General features: G+C 37.8%; 1 protein-coding gene across 1 annotated transcript in view; it reads right to left on the reverse strand.

Annotated features, from left to right (window-relative positions):
- The window catches only part of Sbf (SET domain binding factor), a 98,223-nt gene that overhangs the window by 12,100 nt on the left and 65,519 nt on the right, over positions 1 to 20,604 (reverse strand). Inside the window, exons 19-35 of the mRNA XM_090116665.1 lie at positions 20,272 to 20,440; positions 19,842 to 19,978; positions 19,412 to 19,569; positions 18,943 to 19,097; positions 17,803 to 17,968; positions 17,359 to 17,490; positions 16,900 to 17,008; positions 16,438 to 16,583; positions 15,929 to 16,083; positions 15,123 to 15,336; positions 14,442 to 14,577; positions 13,836 to 14,018; positions 6,617 to 6,784; positions 5,812 to 5,964; positions 5,282 to 5,427; positions 4,719 to 4,866; positions 4,017 to 4,211 (exon numbers count right to left, since the gene is read on the reverse strand). Coding sequence (XP_089972791.1) covers positions 4,017 to 4,211; positions 4,719 to 4,866; positions 5,282 to 5,427; positions 5,812 to 5,964; positions 6,617 to 6,784; positions 13,836 to 14,018; positions 14,442 to 14,577; positions 15,123 to 15,336; positions 15,929 to 16,083; positions 16,438 to 16,583; positions 16,900 to 17,008; positions 17,359 to 17,490; positions 17,803 to 17,968; positions 18,943 to 19,097; positions 19,412 to 19,569; positions 19,842 to 19,978; positions 20,272 to 20,440 — 2,670 coding nt within the window. The remainder of the gene's footprint in view (positions 1 to 4,016; positions 4,212 to 4,718; positions 4,867 to 5,281; positions 5,428 to 5,811; positions 5,965 to 6,616; positions 6,785 to 13,835; positions 14,019 to 14,441; positions 14,578 to 15,122; positions 15,337 to 15,928; positions 16,084 to 16,437; positions 16,584 to 16,899; positions 17,009 to 17,358; positions 17,491 to 17,802; positions 17,969 to 18,942; positions 19,098 to 19,411; positions 19,570 to 19,841; positions 19,979 to 20,271; positions 20,441 to 20,604) is intronic.

The following is a 20,604-nucleotide window of genomic DNA, read 5'->3' on the forward strand; positions in this document are numbered from 1 at the left end:
GTTATGCGCTTACCAACACATTTTGCGATTCATTTTTATATATGTATAAGATAAGATTATGTGAAAATAACCAGGAAGGTGAAAAACATATTTACGAAAACATAGTAACATAATATGGCTGTCGCTACAATAATTATATTTCAATTTTATCTTTTTATACCTAGTAGAACTGGCCGACGAATAAAAAAAATCGTATTAGAATAAATACAATAAATTACGGAACAAAAAAAGGATTGTAAGTTGTAACTGAATTAGGTATGTTTGTTTCTGGGCGCACCGTTTTCGACGACGCGACGCGCGACGTAAGCGTATAGGTATAGGTACCTACTTTGCTAAAACAAACTAATAAAATTGTGTGTCTGTCTGAAAATTCGGAAAAGCATATTTTGCAAGTTTGTAATTACTTTGATAGTTTACCGATTTATAATAATTGTAATTGTAATTGTATAATATATAATTTGCAATGTGGTGAAATTTCATAAAAATCACGGGCCAATTTTTTGTTTTGAATCCCACCGAAAATATAATTGCGTTATTAGAATAATTAATTACTATACCTACCCACGATCAATTATTACAATATAGTCTCAAATGCATACTAGAGAAATATTGCAATTTGATTCAATTAAAATGCATAGCATACAAAAATAAATTCACAACACAAGAAATTCCGCGCGCAAATCATAGCGCGTGTCAATGAAATCAAGAATGTTTTATATCAAGCCGACGCGGACGACGACGCGACGCCGAACAAAAGTACCTACGACGGACGACCACGCTTCGAGTTGCCAAACAACATGAGTAATAAATTGTTTACAAAAAAAACAAGTTTTCCATTTTTCTGTATGAGTAGACAGAACTTCAAAACGCCACCTGCTACGGTTTATATTATGAACGATTGTTATAAAAATAAAAGTTATATTTGTTGGTGTAAACTATTTTATTGATCAATAATTTTGGAATTTAAAATTGTCAACATTGATTACAATAAAACGCAGTTTTATTTTATTACACTATTGTTTTTTTTATCAAAACATGTATTTGAAGTACCATATAATATTATGCTGATCCAAGCATTTTCACTCAAAACTTATATCACTAATGATTTGTAAAAGTAAATTATTTCAATATACATTTCATAACCAACATGAAAGAATAATTATTATTATTCCTACCTACAACAACAAACCTAAAACACTATTTACTATGGGAAAATAACCAGGAAGGTGAAAAACATATTATTATTTACGATTTCGACGCACTCGACTTTTAGTAAAATATAGTAGGTAAACATAATATTATGGTTTTGATTTTTGCTACTAGTATAAGAAAACTGCGTGTTCAAACTACTTGTTTGTCTGTCTGAAAATTCGGAAGTACTTTGGTAGTTTACCGATTTATAATAATATTGTATATATCGTTGTTTAAAAAATATTCAAACACAATAAAATATGATATACTGATTTATCACTGGTTTCAGTGATGAACTGATGAGTCAATTATAGCCACTATACTTTCGTCATACGTGTGTATGATTGATGTGATTTGCAACGTGGTGATATTTCAGAAAAATCACGGGTCAAATTGTCCCACCGAAAATATAACTGCGTTATAAGAATAACTATACCTACGATAAATTATACATAATACAATATAGTCTCAAATGCATACTAGTGAAATATTTTATTTGAATCAATAAAATAAAAAAAAAAAATAAAAAATAATAATAATACAAAAATAAATTCACAACACAAGAAAATCCGCGCGCAAATCATAGCGCGTGACAATGAAATCAAGAACTTTCGAGCCGACGCGGACGACGAAGGAGCCTAACAAAAGTACCTACAATCATAGGCGGCTCGTGACAAAATTGTATGGCCGTGTTCACTTGAAATAAAACAACGAAAATAGGTACCTACAATAGCGTTAGCAGTACAAAAAAAATGAGCACCACATTATAAATGTCTATTTATACACTAAAAATTATAGAGTATTTCAAAACGAATTCAATTATTATTTAGCAATAATTAGAAAATCCCCGAATTTGCATTCGTGATCGTATTCATAGTGTTTGTCTACACTAATATTATAAAGAGGAAAACTTTGTTTGTTTGTTTGATTGTAATGAATAGGCTCATAAACTACTGGACATTTTACCAATGTTTGCAAGTTTGTGATTACTTTGATAGTTTACCGATTTATAATAATTGTATACTTATATCATTGTTTAAAAATATTCAAACACAATATGATATAGGTACTGATTTATCACTGGTTTCAGTGATGAACTGATGAGTCAATGTTAGCCACAATACTAATCACTTTCGTCATACATGTGTATGAACTATGATTGATGTGATTTGCAATGTGGTGAAATTTCATAAAAATCACGGGCCAATTTTTTGTTTTGAATCCCACCGAAAATACATATATTACTAATTGCGTTATTAGAATAATTAATTACTATACCCACGATCAATTATTACAATTTACAATATAGTCTCAAATGCATACTAGAGAAACATTGCAATTTGAATCAATTAAAATGCATAGCATACAAAAATAAATTCACAACACAAGAAATTCCGCGCGCAAATCATAGCGCGTGTCAATGAAATCAAGAATGTAATTTTATATCAAGCCGACGAGCGACGACGCCGAACTAAAGTACCTACAGTACCATTTACCTTCAGTGTACAATACAGTTTACAGACCTACGACGGACGAACAATAATGAGTAATAAATAAAAAAAAACATAGTTTCTAAGGTCATTAGTTTTATTTTATTTTATTGTTATTTTCTTTGAACGATTGGAAATGAAATTACTCAATTTTTACACAGAACTTTGATTTATTAGAATTATGCTCATTATGCATAAGATAACGAACGCGAATGCACGACATCTAGCGCGTCAATGTCTAAACATCGCCTTTCGTTTAGACATTGACGCGCTAGATCTGTAATAAGTATATAGTCTATGCGCTAGATGTCGTGCTTTATGTCGTGTTTCGCTTGGCAAAAGTCACGCACACTACTGTAGAAGTGTCAAATTTTTCCGGTATTTTACTGTTGTTTTTCTAAGTAAATATTGTAAATTATTGATTAAAAAGGTCGAACGCGCACACATTTCATTATAGAGAAGTGATAAAATGATTAGTTTTAAAGAAATAGTGTCTGTGTTAAGTGTTTAGAGGTAATCAAAAATGTATGGAGGGACGGTCGGAACATCAACCTTAAGGTAAGATTACAATGTGATTTATACAATTTTTATATAATAGTGACTAAAATTAAAGTTGATTTATTAAGACAGAAAACGTAAACACGAAAATAAATTCCAAATAAAGTATTAGGTATTTAACAAGATTTAAATGTGTGGAGTATATATTTCATTAAAATATTAAAAAGATTTTTTCTGATGCGGGAATTCTATTCTCATATTTTATCTCACTTTCGACGCCTTAAATTACTAGACCACTAATGGCTCCATAATTTATTTCGTACTACCCACAAAACATTAAAATGTTTTATAATCTCTTTCTATTGGCTCGTGCTTCGTGCTGCTTCTCCCGCTGCTTTTAATTCGCCTATTTTTTTTCGCTCATAAATAAATAAATATTTCAGGACAATTTACACACACGGCACGATCTGATCTCATACTAAGCTTTCGCTTGTGTTATGGAAACCAGATGGCTGATAAACATACATATATAATTTTTTAAATAAATACTTATATAGATAATTTCTCGCTTTTTTTTAGCTCATAATTTGTGCTGGCTCTCCGACTGGTACATCTTGACCAAGAAGCTTATATCTAATACACTAGAGATTTCAGTATGAACATTAACTTGTAACAAGAAAATATGACCTTGAATGACGCCTGTATGTTTTTTTATCATTCACACCTAACTTGGCAACTTGCCATCATATTTTCTTGTTATAAGTTAATGTTCATACTGAAATCTCTAGTGTATTAGATATAAGCTTCTTGATCTTGACCCTACAGGTGTGAGTGTACCTCGAGCGGCCCCCACAGCAGGTCCTGGCAGTGGTCGCAGCGCGCGGGCGCGGCGGCGGCGGCGGGCGCCCAGCGGTGCTGCGGCGCGGCCGGTGCTGCCGCCAGCCGCCCGCGCACCAGCACCTCCAGCGTGCCGCGCCGGTGCGCTGCTGCTGTGGCGCGCCGCACTGCGCCCGCGCACACCGAACCGCCTCTCTGTAATACCAACACACACATACACGTCAATAATAGTGAATAACAACAAACAACAAATACAAAAAACACGCATTCCAGCACACACGCATGCACGCAGCTACGCAAAAAGGTACGCACGCATACTCACACACAGAAACGTACGCACAAAGTAAGCGTGTGTGTATGAATGCGGGCACACAGACGAACTCCCACGCACACAGATGCGTCAACACATACGCAGATAAACACACACGCGCACTTATACACACACAAAAACGTATACAAACACGCATTCACGCACGCATACGATAGATGTATGTACGCAAAAAGAACGTGCGCACTTTAATATTCAATTAAATGTTACGTAAAAAATATTTTGTAACATTAAAAAAAAGTCAAAAGCAGTGAAAAATTGAGTCTTAATTTATCACTGGCTAAAAATTTCTCATAAACAGAAAACAAATATCAACCTTTGAAGAAAATATAGTACTATCCCACCAAACAAACAGCCATTAAATAATCTCTCACCTGCAGCTCCAGCGTGTTGGGCAGCTCCAGCTGGTCCCAGCGCACGCGCCACTTCTGCGGCAGGTGGCCCAGCTCCAGCTCCAGCTGCCGCAGCCGCTCCAGCAGCCCGCCGAACGCGTCCGGCATGCAGCGCGACACTGACTCGTATCTGTTGTATACACAGCTTAAATAAGTGTCAAAGATTATGAAATTGTTTTATACAGACGTGACACTACTATTCACTCATACATACAGTCTGGAAATTTTCAATTTGCAGTACATTAATGTGATTCATGCACACAGTTGCGCGGGTACGCAAGTTACGACTGTGTAGTATCGATGATTAATACGAAATATGCTAGCCATTTGTGTGGATTTTTAAAGATACTTTTTGAAAAAGAAACTTACATTAAAAGAGATAATATGTGTAATTTCACATAAAGGTACCTTGTCCAAGTGTATAAAATTTATATTGTAATTTCAAACTCAAAGTTGCATAAAACACTTTTGAATTATGCTATATTAAAATGATGCCCAAAAGAACATTTTACTAATCCTGCCATACTTTGCAATAGCTATCTCACCCGGCAGTAACCAGTCGCCTGTGGGGCTTCGGCTCGGGCTCCGCCGGCCACAGGTCGGGCTCGTAGGGCGCCCCGTGCGATAGCTCCTCGCTCACGTAGTACTCCCACACTTCGAGACGCGACACTGAACAGACGGGGCGGAGGACCTGTAATACACAATATATTGTTTTTTTTTACAATTTTCATGGATAAGGTGAAAAAAATCTTCTATTATTCTTAAATCATGACATAAATCTACCTTATTTAGCAGTTTCTTGCTTAGCAGGTATGTAAATGCAAAATATAAATTTCCATATACCCTCAATTTCTTTCATTAAAAGTCGGATTTCAATAATTATAGAAAACATTCACACCTATCAATTATTAAGAAAAAAAACGCCCTGTATCTACGACCACGTAAAGAACCAAATATCACGTATAAAATCTACTTCTTACGTTAGCAAAATTTCACGTATTAAATCCTGATAATCATCATTCGAAACACCCCGTATACACAAACTTTCCTATCCCCTGTTACCATAGCAACGTACCGGGTTATCCAAATCGGGCGCATAAAGCAGATTGAAGAATATCGGCGATCGTTGATGCAATCGTTCCGCGTATTCGAACACGCCGAGCCCTCCACGAGTTTCCTCCTCACAACCGCCCTCCGTGCACCCGCTAGTGGAGTCCATCATCTGCGACTAGCATATTAGAAAACGATTAGTATTAGTTTAGAAAACATTTAATAATATTACAAACAACGCTATCTGGTAATATTATAAACAACGCCATCTAGCTTATATTATGGACAAGCTTAAGGAAGGTTTCAAAGTTTTCTGATATGTTCTGGACTAATCTGACAGTTAAAATGACAAAAAATGTATAGTTTCCATCAAAAAGTGTCAAATACACTATCAAGTATTATAGTCTTAAAAAATTGTCCTGAGTATATTTTTGAGAAAGAACTTTGTAAATATAAATTTATAAAGAATAAAAAAAAATCGATCACGAGGCGGGACTCGAACCCTGTGTGTCCCTAAGACACATAAAACTGAAAGAATAGAATAGATTCGATTGCTCTGGCGCGTCATGAGTGGCTGAATTGGTCAGGCATCCGCCCTGGAATGAATCTTGAAGGCGGCCTGAAATGAAAAAGGATGCGGGTTCGAGTCCCGCCTCGTGATCGAATTTTTTCTATTCTTTATAAATTTATATTTATAAAGCAATTGAATGCCATAAAATAATAAATATCCATTTCAAGAACTTTGTAAGCTTATTATAGTGACTCATTGTGAAACAGACCTTATATAAATAAAACGCTGTGCCAAATAATTTTGGCAATGTATTATTTACCAGTCTGCCAGCATCCGGTCTCCTCTCATCTGGAGCCAAGCCCAATTCTGCTCTTTGTGCTTCATTATCGAAGAGGAACGTTCGGAAACGACACGACACGCTGTGGTACGCGATAAAGCGCAGGTAGTAGTCGTTGAACTCGAACGCGAGGGGAAATTGCTTTTGAAGCTGGAATATAGAGCATAGGAGTAAATTTCTGACTTTTTATTTATTTATTTAAGCTATTGCATAGCTTCTATCGCGGGCCTTGAGCGCGGGGACTGAATCCAGAAATTCCGTAACGAAAAAACCTCACGCTCCCCACTCCGACGGGCACGGAGGTGTGGCTTGAAGGCATAGCATGCAATATCTTTACCGCGGCAGTCCCCGAGTGCCACACGTCTTTTTTTTTTTGAAGATTGCAAGGATCACATTTAAAGTACTACACCAACAGCAGACGCTCGTATGTACAATGTCTTGGGAAAATGTTTTTTCTTTAGTATCAAAAATGACTTAAACTTTAGATTAGCGGCAGAAAACAACCCGAGTATTTAATACTTTGTCAGTTTTCGATGCAACCAAATTTTAAATTAAAAGTAAGCAGATATGTTTAAAGTATATATTTAAAATAGTGAAAACTGGATTGAAACGAGAATATTATAACATTTTTTAATAGCAAATGTTGACGTGACAACGTCTTAAATTAGGTTGCGACTGGGAGTCACTTATGAAAAAGTGTAACGCTCGGTAACGTTACGATGAGTCACCGAACGAGAGAGAGGCCCGCCGAATGCCTTGCGTCTCTCTCCCACTCAACTATTGTTCAATACCGTCGTTTAGTTACGTTTAGTTCCTTATCGCAAACTAGATGGCGCCACGTTAGAATTGTTCGAACTTATATCAGGCTAGTGTTTTGTTTTTGTTATATCATGTATACTACTGTGTGTTGATTAATTAAATGCCTTACAACAGCAGTGGTGTTTTATTAGTGAATCCAAGTATAGTGAATTAGTGACAGTGTACGCAGCGACAGCTGGTGCCGAAACCCGGGAATAAAGGAGTAAGGACTTGTAAAAACCGTGAGTAAAGTGAACTAAGTGGACATTAAAGACTTGTAAAAATTCAGTGTTGTGATAATTTGGACTTATAAAAATTAGCTTACATATTAACTTAGAAAAATTTGATTAAATACTGGACTTAGAAAAAATTCGATAAAAATTAGTATGCATCTTGGACTTAGAAAAAATTTGATAAAAATTAGTATGCATATGGGACTTAGAAAAATTTGTATGAACACTGGACTTAGAAAAATTTGTATACACTTTGGACTTAGAAATATTTTGAATAAAATTAAAGATAGAAGAAATGGATCCATTCGTTGCTCAGCAAGTAGAGATACATGAACAAATAAATAAAAGTTTTTCAAATTATAAAAAGACCCCAAAGGAAAGACTGACAAACGTTTACATAGAAATAAAATTAGAATGTTTGGAGGCAAGTTGGAAGAAGTTTACCGAGAACCATTTGAATATTATATCAGTTGCATCAAAAAGGGAACGCGAAAAAATCCCCTATTTTACCGAAGAGATTTATGAAAACCTAGAAGAAATTTATATTAGTTACAAATCAAAAATGAAAGTTGATCTTGGTTCCAGCTCAGCGGGTTCTTCTAAAGTCAGTCCATCGAACGTCACCTGCGCAGGCAGTGAGGTGAAGCTCCCACAAATACAGTTGCCCACATTTTCGGGTAATTATGAAGAATGGCAGAGCTTCCACGACATGTTTGTCTCTTTGATAGATAGAAATCCATCATTAAGCCAGGTTCAGAAGTTGCATTACCTGAAATGTAGTTTAAAAGGCGAACCAGAGAATTTATTAAGGAGCTTATCGACTACTGATACAAATTATGAAGAGGCGTGGGACAGATTGAAGCGCAGGTATAATAACAAAAGATTCAATGTTAATGAGATTCTAAAACGTTTGTTCGGTCAAAAGCCTATGTCTAGCGAGTCGGCTACAGCAATCAAACATCTTATCGATACCACGGAGGCATGTTTGAAGGCTCTAAAGAATTTAGATATTGACGTGTCTTCATGGGATGCGATTATTAATTTTTTAATAGTCTCAAAATTAGATTTAGAGTCCCGCCGCCAGTGGGAGACCGAGGCTGGCCGATCTCAAACCGACAGCATCCCAAAATGGAGTGAGCTCGTAACCTTCCTGGAAAGTAGATTTAGAACATTAGAGATGCTAGTAGGTGAATCGAAACAAAACATGAAGAATAGTATAAGTCCAAAGCAAACAAGACAAAAGGCGTTTCATATTATACAAGATAATAAAAAGGATACTTACAAAGAAAATAGTAAAGTCTGCGTATGCTGTTCAGATGCTCATTTATTGTACCAATGTAAACAATTTGGAGGCAAGTCTCCCGAAGAGAGATATGAGTTTATTCAAGCCAAGAGACTTTGCTTCAATTGTTTCTCATCCAACCACAACGTGAGGAGCTGTCACCAGTCGACGTGTTGCCGGCGTTGTGGCAGACGACACCACACCCTGCTGCATATAGAGAGAGATCCTCCCCCTGTGTCTGGGGAACCAAGTACGAGTACTACCCACCAACCGACGAGTTTAGATGAGAATCGCCAGTATGATAAGAAAGTAGTAGCTCATTTTGCGAAAGATAAACATCAAGTCAAAGTGCTATTAGCTACAGCATTGGCTAGGATTAAATCCGCAAATGGTTGCGTCCAAACTGCGCGAATATTAATAGATCAAGGCTCTGAGGCCTCTTTTATTACCGAAAGTACTGTACAATATTTATGTCTTAAGCGTACACCAATAAATGGTTTAATAACTGGAGTAGGTGATGGTAAACTTAGATCGAAGCACATTGTTTCTTTTGAGTTAGAATCACTACATAATCATGAATTTTCTGTTTCAGTAAATGCATATGTGTTGCCATCTTTAACATCTTTTCTTCCGTCGAGTAAGGTTTCCATTTTTGATTGGCCAGAGCTCAATAATCTACCATTAGCAGATCCCAAATATGGTTCACCTGGTAAGATAGATATTATTTTAGGAGTAGATATTTTCAGTCAAATAATGTTGAGTGGTTTCTTGAAACATCCCATACATGACGGTCCTATTGCACAGAATACTCATCTTGGCTGGATCTTGTCTGGAAGAATAGGCGAAAATGAAGAATCAAATCCTAGAGTAGTAAATTTACATTTACAGGTAAGAGAAGATAAGATTTTGACACAGTTTTGGGAAATTGAAAGAGAACCAGATTTAATAGGAAAGAAACTTACGAAGGAAGAAATCAGATGTGAAGAAATTTATGAGAGTACTACCACAAGAAATGAAGAAGGTCGTTACGTAGTGAGATTGCCATTTAAGGAGCCAGATCCAAAGTGTGTGTACGGAAATTCCAAGGAAGTTGCTTTGAAGAGATTTAAGGTATTAGAAAGAAAGTTTAAAAAGAATTCTGACTTGCACGCTGAATATGAGAAGGTTATAGTCGACTACCAGAATCAAAAACACATGGAACCGATTTTAAGTAAGGAGGATATTGAGTATCCATTTTCCTTTTACCTACCTCATCACGCCGTGATAAGGGAAGACAAGGAAACCACCAAACTTCGTGTTGTTTTTGATGCGTCGTGCAAGGGGAATAATAACGTATCATTGAATGACACGTTACTCGTTGGACCTAAAATTCAACAAGATTTGCGCCACATTATAATGAGGTGGCGAACGCATATTTATTGTATTGTGGCAGACATCGTACAGATGTATAGACAAATAGTGGTACATGAAGATGATTCAAATTTCCAAAGAATTTTATGGCGGGCTGATCCATCACAACCCATACAACATTTTAAGCTATCGCGACTTACCTTCGGTACTGCTTGTGCGCCGTATTTGGCGGTTAAATCACTGCAACAATTGGCTCGAGATGAAGAGTTAAGATATCCACTTGCCGCAAAAATTACACTTGAAGATTTTTATATGGACGATTTGTTGACCGGTTGTAATTCAGAAAAGAAAGCTATAGATATTTATAAAGAGATGAATCAATTAATGTCTAAAGGTGGATTTAAGCTCCAAAAGTGGTGCAGTAATTGTCCAAAATTACTGAATCATATTGAAAATGATAATCAATCTTCAAAAGATACATTTATTTTTAAAATCAATGATACAATTAAGGTGTTGGGTATTTCCTGGAATAAAAACATAGATAAATTTGAGTATACTTACAACTTACCGGAGTTAGATGAGCCTGTAACCAAACGGAAAGTGTTGTCTGATATTGCGCGACTTTACGACCCTTTGGGTTGGGTTGCTCCAGTCCTTATTACGGCGAAGATCTTCATGCAAACACTGTGGAAATCTGGATTAAATTGGGATGAAAATCTTTCGTCAGAATTATTAAATCAATGGCTACATTTTAGAAAAGAGTTAGATGGTATTCGAGGTATAGCTGTTCCTAGGTGGCTTTCTACAACGAATGATGGTCCAGTTGAGCTTCACGTATTTGCTGACGCTTCTCAGGTAGCTTATGCTGCTGTCGTCTATCTGAAAACAATGGACACCGATGGCAATACTCACGTAAATGTAGTCACATCTAAAACTAAAGTCGCCCCAATTCAGAAGGAGATATCCATTCCGAGAATGGAACTATGCGCGGCGTTGTTGGCTGCCAAATTAATTTCTGAGGTTGCACAGGTACTGCAGGTACCTAAAGATAAGTTGTTTGCCTGGTCCGACTCGACCATAGTGCTTGCATGGCTCCGTGGAGAACCCAGCCGATGGACGACGTTTGTAAGCAACAGGGTCTCCGAGATTTTGACTGTTTTGGATAGTGATCAATGGAACCATGTTGCCACAGACCAAAATCCAGCCGATTGTGCCTCTAGGGGTATATCCTCTCGAGAACTAGTTCATTATGATCTTTGGTGGCATGGTCCTAAGAGTCTACACGAAAACCATGTTTATAGTACACATTTGGATGTTGACACTGATGTTGAAGTACGACCGTTAAAGGTACTTAATCTTGCGATCTGCTGAAGAATTTATATGGGAGCGGTTTTCAAATCTAACTAGAATGTTACGAGTTTTATCTTACTGTAGAAAATTTCTAAAACTGAGGGAACCTAAAGAGCTAAGAGATGTTAATAAAAGAATTACTACCAATGAAATGGACACTACATTAGATATAATTGTAAAAGCTACCCAAAGACTATATTTTGAAGATGAAATTAATAAGTTAATGTCTCGAACCGGAAGTGTTACTAAAGGAAGTCCACTGCACACTCTTGCACCCTTTCTTGATGAAAAAGGGTTGCTAAGGGTGGGCGGTCGAATACAACTGTCTTCTGTGCAGTTTAATAAGAAACATCCTCTAATAATGCCCAGTGAGTCTCATCTCACTAGGTTATTAATATTGGATGCGCACCACAGAACACTTCACGGGGGTCCACAACTTATGATAAACTTCTTGAGAAGTAAATTTTGGATCCTACGACTTAGAGAAAAGGTAAAGAAGTGCTACAGGGAATGCATGACTTGCCTACGTTATTCTCGCCAGGATAACAACCAATTAATGGGCCAGTTACCTAAGGTTAGATTGACTCCGGATAAACCATTTAGGTCATCAGGTGTTGATTTTACCGGGTACATAGATATTAGGTTTTCGCCTGGTAGAGGATCGAAATCCTATAAAGGCTATATTTGTCTATTTGTGTGTATGGCGACTAAGGCGATCCACTTAGAAGCTGTGTCAGACCTTACCAGTTCTGGATTCATAGCTGCATTCAAACGCTTTGTGTCTCGAAGAGGGCACTGCCGCGATCTGTACAGCGACAATGGGACTAATTTCGTTGGTGCGGATAAAGAGCTGCGTAAAATGTTAGTTCAAGCGAAATCAGAGTTGGCCGACGAAATTGCTAATTTACTTACCCAGGACGGAACCACTTGGCATTTTATACCCCCACACGCGCCTAACTTTGGAGGGCTGTGGGAAGCTGGTGTTCGTTCAGCGAAAACACACCTGAAAAGAATAGTAGGAGACGCAATACTTACCTTCGAGGAACTTACAACTGTGTTGACCCAAGTAGAAGCGTGCTTAAACTCCCGTCCAATTTCTGCAATTAGTGATAATCCAGGTGACGAGATGCCCCTCACACCTGGGCACTTCTTAGTCGGTGAACCATTAGTCTTAATTCCTGAAAGCGATTATTCAAAGACCTCTCTCACAGGTCTTCAAAGGTGGAAGCTTACTCAACGGATGGTTAATAATTTTTGGAAGACGTGGTCAAATGAGTATTTAGTGACATTAAATAATAGGTACAAATGGTTTTCAAAAAAGACAGAACCTGACGTTGACGATATTGTTATTATAAGGGACCACAATGTTCCTCCAGCTAAATGGTTATTAGGGAAAATCGTTGAAAAACATCCGGGTAAGGACGACCTTACCCGAGTTGTGACAATTAAAACTAAGAACGGTCTTTGTAAACGTCCTTGTAATAAGTTATGCATTTTGCCAAAGGCCTAGCTCATTAGTTATTGTTTAGAATTCTTAGTTAAGTTAATGTAGCAGTATTTTTTTTGTTCTTATTTTTTACATTGCAAAATGTTGTTGTTTAGAAGTCAATATTGTTTTAGTTCACTCTCAAGTTTATTTTGTTTACGTTGAGTTTAGATGTATGTAATAAGAGTTTCTATTGTCTACGTTGAGATGTTATAAGAATTACTTTGCGTTTATTAGGTTAAATGTACTCTTCAACTGAATTGTTCTTTATGTTTAGAAAGTTTATGTTTCCTTTTGTTTAGAAAAGCACTAGGTGCTTTTGGTGGGCGGGATGTTCAATACCGTCGTTTAGTTACGTTTAGTTCCTTATCGCAAACTAGATGGCGCCACGTTAGAATTGTTCGAACTTATATCAGGCTAGTGTTTTGTTTTTGTTATATCATGTATACTACTGTGTGTTGATTAATTAAATGCCTTACAACAGCAGTGGTGTTTTATTAGTGAATCCAAGTATAGTGAATTAGTGACAGTGTACGCAGCGACAACTATGATCGAGAAAAAGACGTTGTCACGTAAAATCTTCGCCCGTAAAACCAACTTTACAGGCAACCATTTTTTTTTATTAAAATCCTTGCTAGAATAGGTCCATTAATGATTAAAAAATTTAAGCGTCAAAACATTTAAAATATCAACAATAAATACCTGATGTACAGCGTCCAGGAACATCAGGAAGGTCGGTGTGAAGCCTTGTTGCGGGGTTGCAGCTATATTTAACCTCTGTTGGAACTTGTGACCGAGCGCTAACCATTCCTTTTCAACTAGGATACGGAACCCGTCTAATGTTCTATAGTAGGGGTCTAGGCAGATTTGCGCTAAGGACGATATCTGTAAATTTAAATAAATTATAAATGTCAATACCAAAACTTTGTATGACAAAGTCTATATAGAGATAAACAAATAAAATTTTAAGATATGAAATAAAATTGAAACAGAATAAAAAAAAAGACGTCAAATTTAGAATCTCAGTCATCTCATCTCTGGACACGTCAGTTAAAAACAAAATAAACACACACAAATATACAAGTAAATTTAACAGAAAAGGCAATTTTTGAAGTGGAACTTCTTTAGGTGCGTTTAGAGTAAAATTTCAAGATCATAGCAATATCGTCACGACATGGAGTAAGACGACGACTTTGGTATCTTTGAATCTTGACAAAAACGTTTTACTTCTACAGGATGCCGGTTCTACAGGGGTCTTAGTACGCAAAAACGCTTTAAACAACTATTAAACGGGTCCAATGAACCCACCTGCGCGCACACATCCCAACCATCTTCCAGCGAGATGAGCACAGAAGACCCCTGCACGTCCAGCAGGTCCAGCACTGCACCTGACAATTGCATGATCTGCCGCAGCTGCCACAGCCACCCGGACTCTTCTATTAACCTGAGAGAAAGGAACATTTAGTCCTTCGAGCCGATTTTAGTTAAATTATACGTTTATGTGAGTTATTTTTATTCTAGATAGAAAGAGGTCGTTATATAAATATTTTTGATGTCTTTGTGTTGTTAACACGATAATTTCCTGATTTATGGCAATTTTTTTTTCCTTCTTTCGATAAAATTTTTGTTAAATGTGGTTTTATAGAATTACAAGAGTAGTAAGAAGCGTAGATAAAGCGTGGCGCATACTACCTCATTGCAGCACGACACTCATTCACACACGTAGACTTAGTATTTTCTAGTGTTTGATTTTACGCGAGTATTATACATTTAAAAATTAAAGACTTTTAAACGGATTTATTGGACCGTCAAGACGAATAACATCTCAGTCTCCCCGTGACCACGCTCGCTGTAAAGTGTGCGAAACGTCGGGAAAATAATATAATGAATAAATCGCGTTAAAAATCCGTCAAAAAGTCTTTAATTTCTACACGTAGACTTCTTCACACGAACAGATAAACACACACACACACACACACACACACTCACCGGTGGAAGGGCGGCTCCTCTGTGGGCGCGGGCGGGGCGGGCGGCGCGGAGGGCGCGGCGGCCCGCAGCAGCTTCTTGAAGGCGTGCTTGGTGGCGCGCGCGTCGGGGTACTCCGCCGGCACCGGCTCCACGCCCGCCGGCCAGCCCGCGCCCGCGCCCTTCTCCGTCACCACGTACAGCGCCGCGCGACGCACGCCGCCCCCCTCGCCTGATGCTGCAACACGTCACACGTTACATAATAAAAACATTCCATTCTAACATTCGTTTGGATTTATCTGTAATTCTGCTCGATGGACTTATCCTATGTTTAACCCGTTGGTCCTTCGAGCCGGATATTATAACAGTAACAAAAAGCACTACAAAATGCTGGAAACGAACATCAAATGAAGCGTTTTTGTTTAAGTGAACCGTTTCGAACGTTTTGTAAGGAGTTGCGCGCTTATTCGTAATCTGTTTATTGTGGTTATTGTATCCGGCTCGAAGGATCAACGAGTATAACGTAGCATGGGTACTTCGAGCTGGATATCATTGGTCAAAATACTATTTATTTTGGAATATTTGTATATAATATAATGTATGTTATATTTTTCCGTCTGGAAGGACCAATTGATCCTTCGAGCTACGAAAGTTTAAAATTCGAAAATTCCTAATTATACATTTTTTTTAAACACGCTTAATGTTAAAATATGAAGTAATAATTAAAAATAGTCCCACAACATCACTTTTTAAAAGAAATTTAGCTGAATAAATCAATACACATTGATTGTGTGAATAATGAATACACATTGAGTGTGATTTTAACTAACCTGAGTCAATTTCAGCAGTAGACAACCTCTGCCTTGGTGCGTACAGTTCCAGATGCGAAGCCTGTCTCCTGTCCTTCAACGAGCCCCACCTTCCGAAGTGTCTACCACCAGTGGCAGTATTGCCACCCTTGCCACCACTGTTCCTACCTAGCACTCTGTAATTGTTAAAAAATCAGTTTATGGTCCATATTTAGTAGTAATTAAAATGACTCTAGTAAAGAAGAGAAGCGAACTGTTTTTACGTCTATAAGGTACATATATTTTTCTGAAGTGTGAAGTATTATGTCTTCAAAGAAAAATACGGTGGCTAGAAACTGATACCCACTAATAAGACAAGACTGTAAACAAGACAAAACTGCAGCAATAAAATGATATTTGAAATTTTTACCGTAAACCACTAAAATGTACCATTTTATGAAAGGACGTCGTTTATATCGCGCCTAAATGATGAATTTTTCTTTTTTTTTTCCTTAAAGATAACAAAAATCTAGTAATAATATTTCCCTCACCCCAAAGTCCCAGCAGCTTTCGTCAACAGGGGCGTATGATGCTGATCCTCGCAGCACAACAGCAGCGAGTCGAGGCTGAGGCTCGAGTCCTCGAGCTCGCCTCGCGACGCCGGCGTCAGACTGACTAGAGTTGACAAAAATCTCTCCTACACACACAGTGTTAGTCTTAAAACAAAGTCTTATGAGTATTCTATGCAAAGAAGTGTTTTTGGGACAAAAGAAGTCGATCGACTTGTCAAAAAAAAAATTCTGCAGGAAAAATTTAATTTATAAATTATGATAACGAAAACAATCATATTGAAAAAAAAATAAGCACCAAAATAATAATTCATCACATCTTTACAGTATTACAATCTGGTTAATCAAAATCGCGTGAGATCACGTCAAAGCAAACAACAAGCATTATAAGGATATCATTTAAAAAAATACATTGAACATTGTGTTTATTGATTACAAAATTACCTGTTCCAAACTAGAAGTAGATTCAGTGCCAGCTTGTGCAGGCGCGGGCGTCTGATGGCTGCTCGCCTTCAGCATTCCGATCACACCCTTGTGGTGGGATGCCGCTGACCTACGAAAAAGTGGTATAATTATACAATTTCAGGAACATTTAACTGCATGAATTTTAATTCGTTAATAATAAGTTTTTTACTATTAGTATTTGTAGAATGTTGATACAGAAGTAGTTCTGCAATTTCATTGGTAAACTGTTGTTACAAAAGTAGTTCTGCAAGTTTTGGTAAACTGTTGTTACAAAAGTAATTCTGCAAGTATTGATAAACTGTTGTAACAAAAATAGTTCTGCAAGTATTGGTAAACTGTTTTTATAAAAGTAGTTCTGTAATGGTAAATTTTTGTTACCAAAGTACAACTATCAAAACAATTTTGTAACAAAAGCAATTCCACAAATATCCCCAGTACCTGGCCAATAATGCCCTAGTTCTAGGGTGCCGCCAGGTAAGTATAGGCAATCGGTTCTGTCGGTACCCACGTGCAGCCCGCCGCAGCGACTCGTCCGATATCGCTTCCGGCACCGCAACCACTGCTGGGTAACTAGAATTGGAGACAATTACATTAGCATTATTACATACATTAGCATTAGCGACAAAAAATTCAAACAATCAGCAAAAATAACGTCCTGAGCAAAAGCCCACCCAAAGTGGAGTTTTAATGCTTTGTAAATTCAACTTTATTGCATGCGAATACGGTTGAATTTATTTTGGTGTATATGTCACAGCAGGGACAGGTGGGCCACTTGATGTTAAGTGGTCACCATCGGCCCATAAACAGGCGTGTTACAGGAGCTTTACTGGCGTTTTGGAGACAAATGCGCTCTTTACCATTAATTCAAGACTTTATATGTACCTGCGGCACAGCGTGTACACCGCGTTGGCGTGCGCGAGGCGGAAGGGCGCGGCGGCGAGGCCGAGGCGCGCCCAGTCCCGTGCGTACGCTCGTTCGCGTACTCGCTCTAACGTGCGAGCTGCTGGCGCTTCTGCACTCTCACTGCTGCCCAGCTCTAGCTCCTCCACTGTACAATAGACAAGCTGAGTTAACAACAAGATAAATATTGTCCGAAGCAAAACTCTGCCTACGCGTACATTAGGCAGAGTTTTCTAAATAGCGTTACAATAGACTTTGAAGATTATTGCTTTTAAATAGGGTGTTAATTTCCACTTTACTATTTTTATTTAGTAAAAAATTATATATATATGTCACGGCTAAAGGTAGGTGAGAACATAAACTTAAGATTAGCCGGCTAAACTTAGGTTTATTTTCGACGAGGTGTTAATGTTAGTTTGTTCTATCTTTAGCCGGCTAAACTTAAGTGTAACCGCAGGCCCGTGGCTAAAAATGTCGGGGTGGGTAGATTTGGTTAGCGCCGGGCCGGTGGAGGGCTTGAGGGGCCCGCACAGTGCCAGAAAACACTCGCCCTGTTCCTTACATGTATTATAGTAACCAAATCTACCCACCCCGACTCAGGGCAGAAAGCTGGTGGCTAGGTTAGGTTAGGTTAGAACTCTTAAGACCCGCACGAGCCGAGCGAGCGCAGCGAGCGTGCTGCGGCAGCAGCCGGCGAAGTGCCAGAAAACACTCGCCCTGTTCCTTACATGTATTATAGTAACCAAATCTACCCACCCCGACATTTTTAGCCACGGGCCTGCGGTTACACTTAAGTTTAGCCGGCTAAAGATAGAACAAACTAACATTAACACCTCGTCGAAAATAAACCTAAGTTTAGCCGGCTAATCTTAAGTTTATGTTCTCACCTACCTTTAGCCGTAACATATATATTATTATATTTTTTTTTTACAGACACCAAATAATTAAACATCCACCTTAGCTAATTCAACTGGTCAATTTTTTTTATATCTGATCCCATAAGTTTTAGAGGATAAAAAATTCATTTATTAATGATTCTAAATCTGAATCCATAATTTTCAAAACACAAAAAATTCATCCACAATATTCCTGTTTTCAAAAACATCCCACAAAATCACTTACATGATAACGTATCAGCCGATAATGACGACATAAGCGGCGGTGACGTCAGCGATCTCGCATCAGCTGACGGCAGCACGTACTTCTGCCGTTTCGAAGGTTTCGGTTTCAAACCCGCACGTCTTGCCGTTTTCAATAGGGTCTTTTTCGCAAAACCTCTGGAAAAAGCAAAAATCGTTTCTACATTGGAATATGACTCGATCATTTTATTAGAACAAAAAAAATTTACTTTGCTGTTTTACAAATTGAAAGGCTATTTTTTACAATATTGTGTTAAATCAAGTTTTGAACACACTTTGTTTTTGAAGTGTTTGTTGCATGAGAACATTTTAATAAGACTGACACTAAGTTTGCACTAATAGAACATGCGCTATAAGTGCAGTTTTTATGGTTATTAGGATTTACCATTACTATTACCATCAAAAGACGGAAAATATACCCAAAATTGTCCATCTTTTTGACCCCTACTCACTTGAGCGTATGATGTTTGGGCTGCGCTAACGACGGCGGTGGTGCCGCTCTAGGTGCCAGTGCAAAGTGTAATAACGGATGTTGTGGGTGCCGAAGACGGGCTACTTGCTTGCGGAACGCTTCCGCTTGCTCGCTGCTCACTTCTTCGTCTAATACCACCTTTAAAATTAAAGAAAATTGTGTGTTTACATACTTTAAATTCAATACTAACGTAGATTCTTTTGGATATAAAAATTTCGCATGAACAACAGTCGGATTTATTTATAATACTAAATAAACGAATTACGTGCAATTCATTTTACATGTATAATTACGGGCAACCTTATTGCTGCTTCTGGACACATTTCGCAAAAAAGAGCACTACAATAAAGTTATGTAAGAGAATTGGGGTTCAAAACATTTATATTTCATTCAAAATTACATAATCGTACCTTGATAAGTTGTGCAGTAGCAGATCGCAATTGCAATCCATCGTGTAAAGCGTGCTCGAGGTGTGCATGTGTGCGTACGCTCTTTTCGCGTGTCAGTGCGCACACCGGGAACGCGCGTACCACGCTTTGCTCGCACGCTGGTAAAAAGTAAAAAATTTAAAATATTATGTCAAATTGAGTGAGACTTTAAATCGAGTAAAACCCTAAAAGTTACGTACGCGAAGTATAACTAATGATGTAACTAAAAAGACTTCTATATAGTCTTCAGCGATTAAAGTAATTATAAAATGTGTAAAAAATCTATTAACTTTTGGTCAAATGTCGTAATTAACTCGCTAATTAATCATACTAAAAATGGTCGAAATAATATCAAAATCTAAAACCCACTATAAAGTAACTTTACTAAATTGAAAACAAATTGTATACTCACCATAAGGATCAACAGGTGTGCCTTTAAAGATAATCCTATAGTTGGTCAGAAACAGTGCTCCTTCAGCCGGTAACAAGGGTGCCTCTCGACCATCAGCCACTAATAAGGCTCGAAGCGCAGGCGCAGCTACCGCCTCCCCACATACTAGCGCCGGTGATACTATTCGGGGCTGAAATTTAGTGTTTTTTAATATCTAAATTTTAATAGAAAAACGCACGCACACGTGTCAGAAGTGAAACTTCTTTGGCAAGATTCAGTGATATCATCACCTTACTCCATGACGTGACGGTATTGCCATAACGAGAACTTGGAATTTTACTCTCAACGCGTCTA

The sequence above is a fragment of the Colias eurytheme genome, chromosome 26, assembly GCF_061535395.1.
Source record: "Colias eurytheme isolate Ceu_HAF_F1 chromosome 26, ilColEury1 Martin Lab GWU primary, whole genome shotgun sequence".
Lineage (NCBI taxonomy): Eukaryota > Metazoa > Arthropoda > Insecta > Lepidoptera > Pieridae > Colias > Colias eurytheme.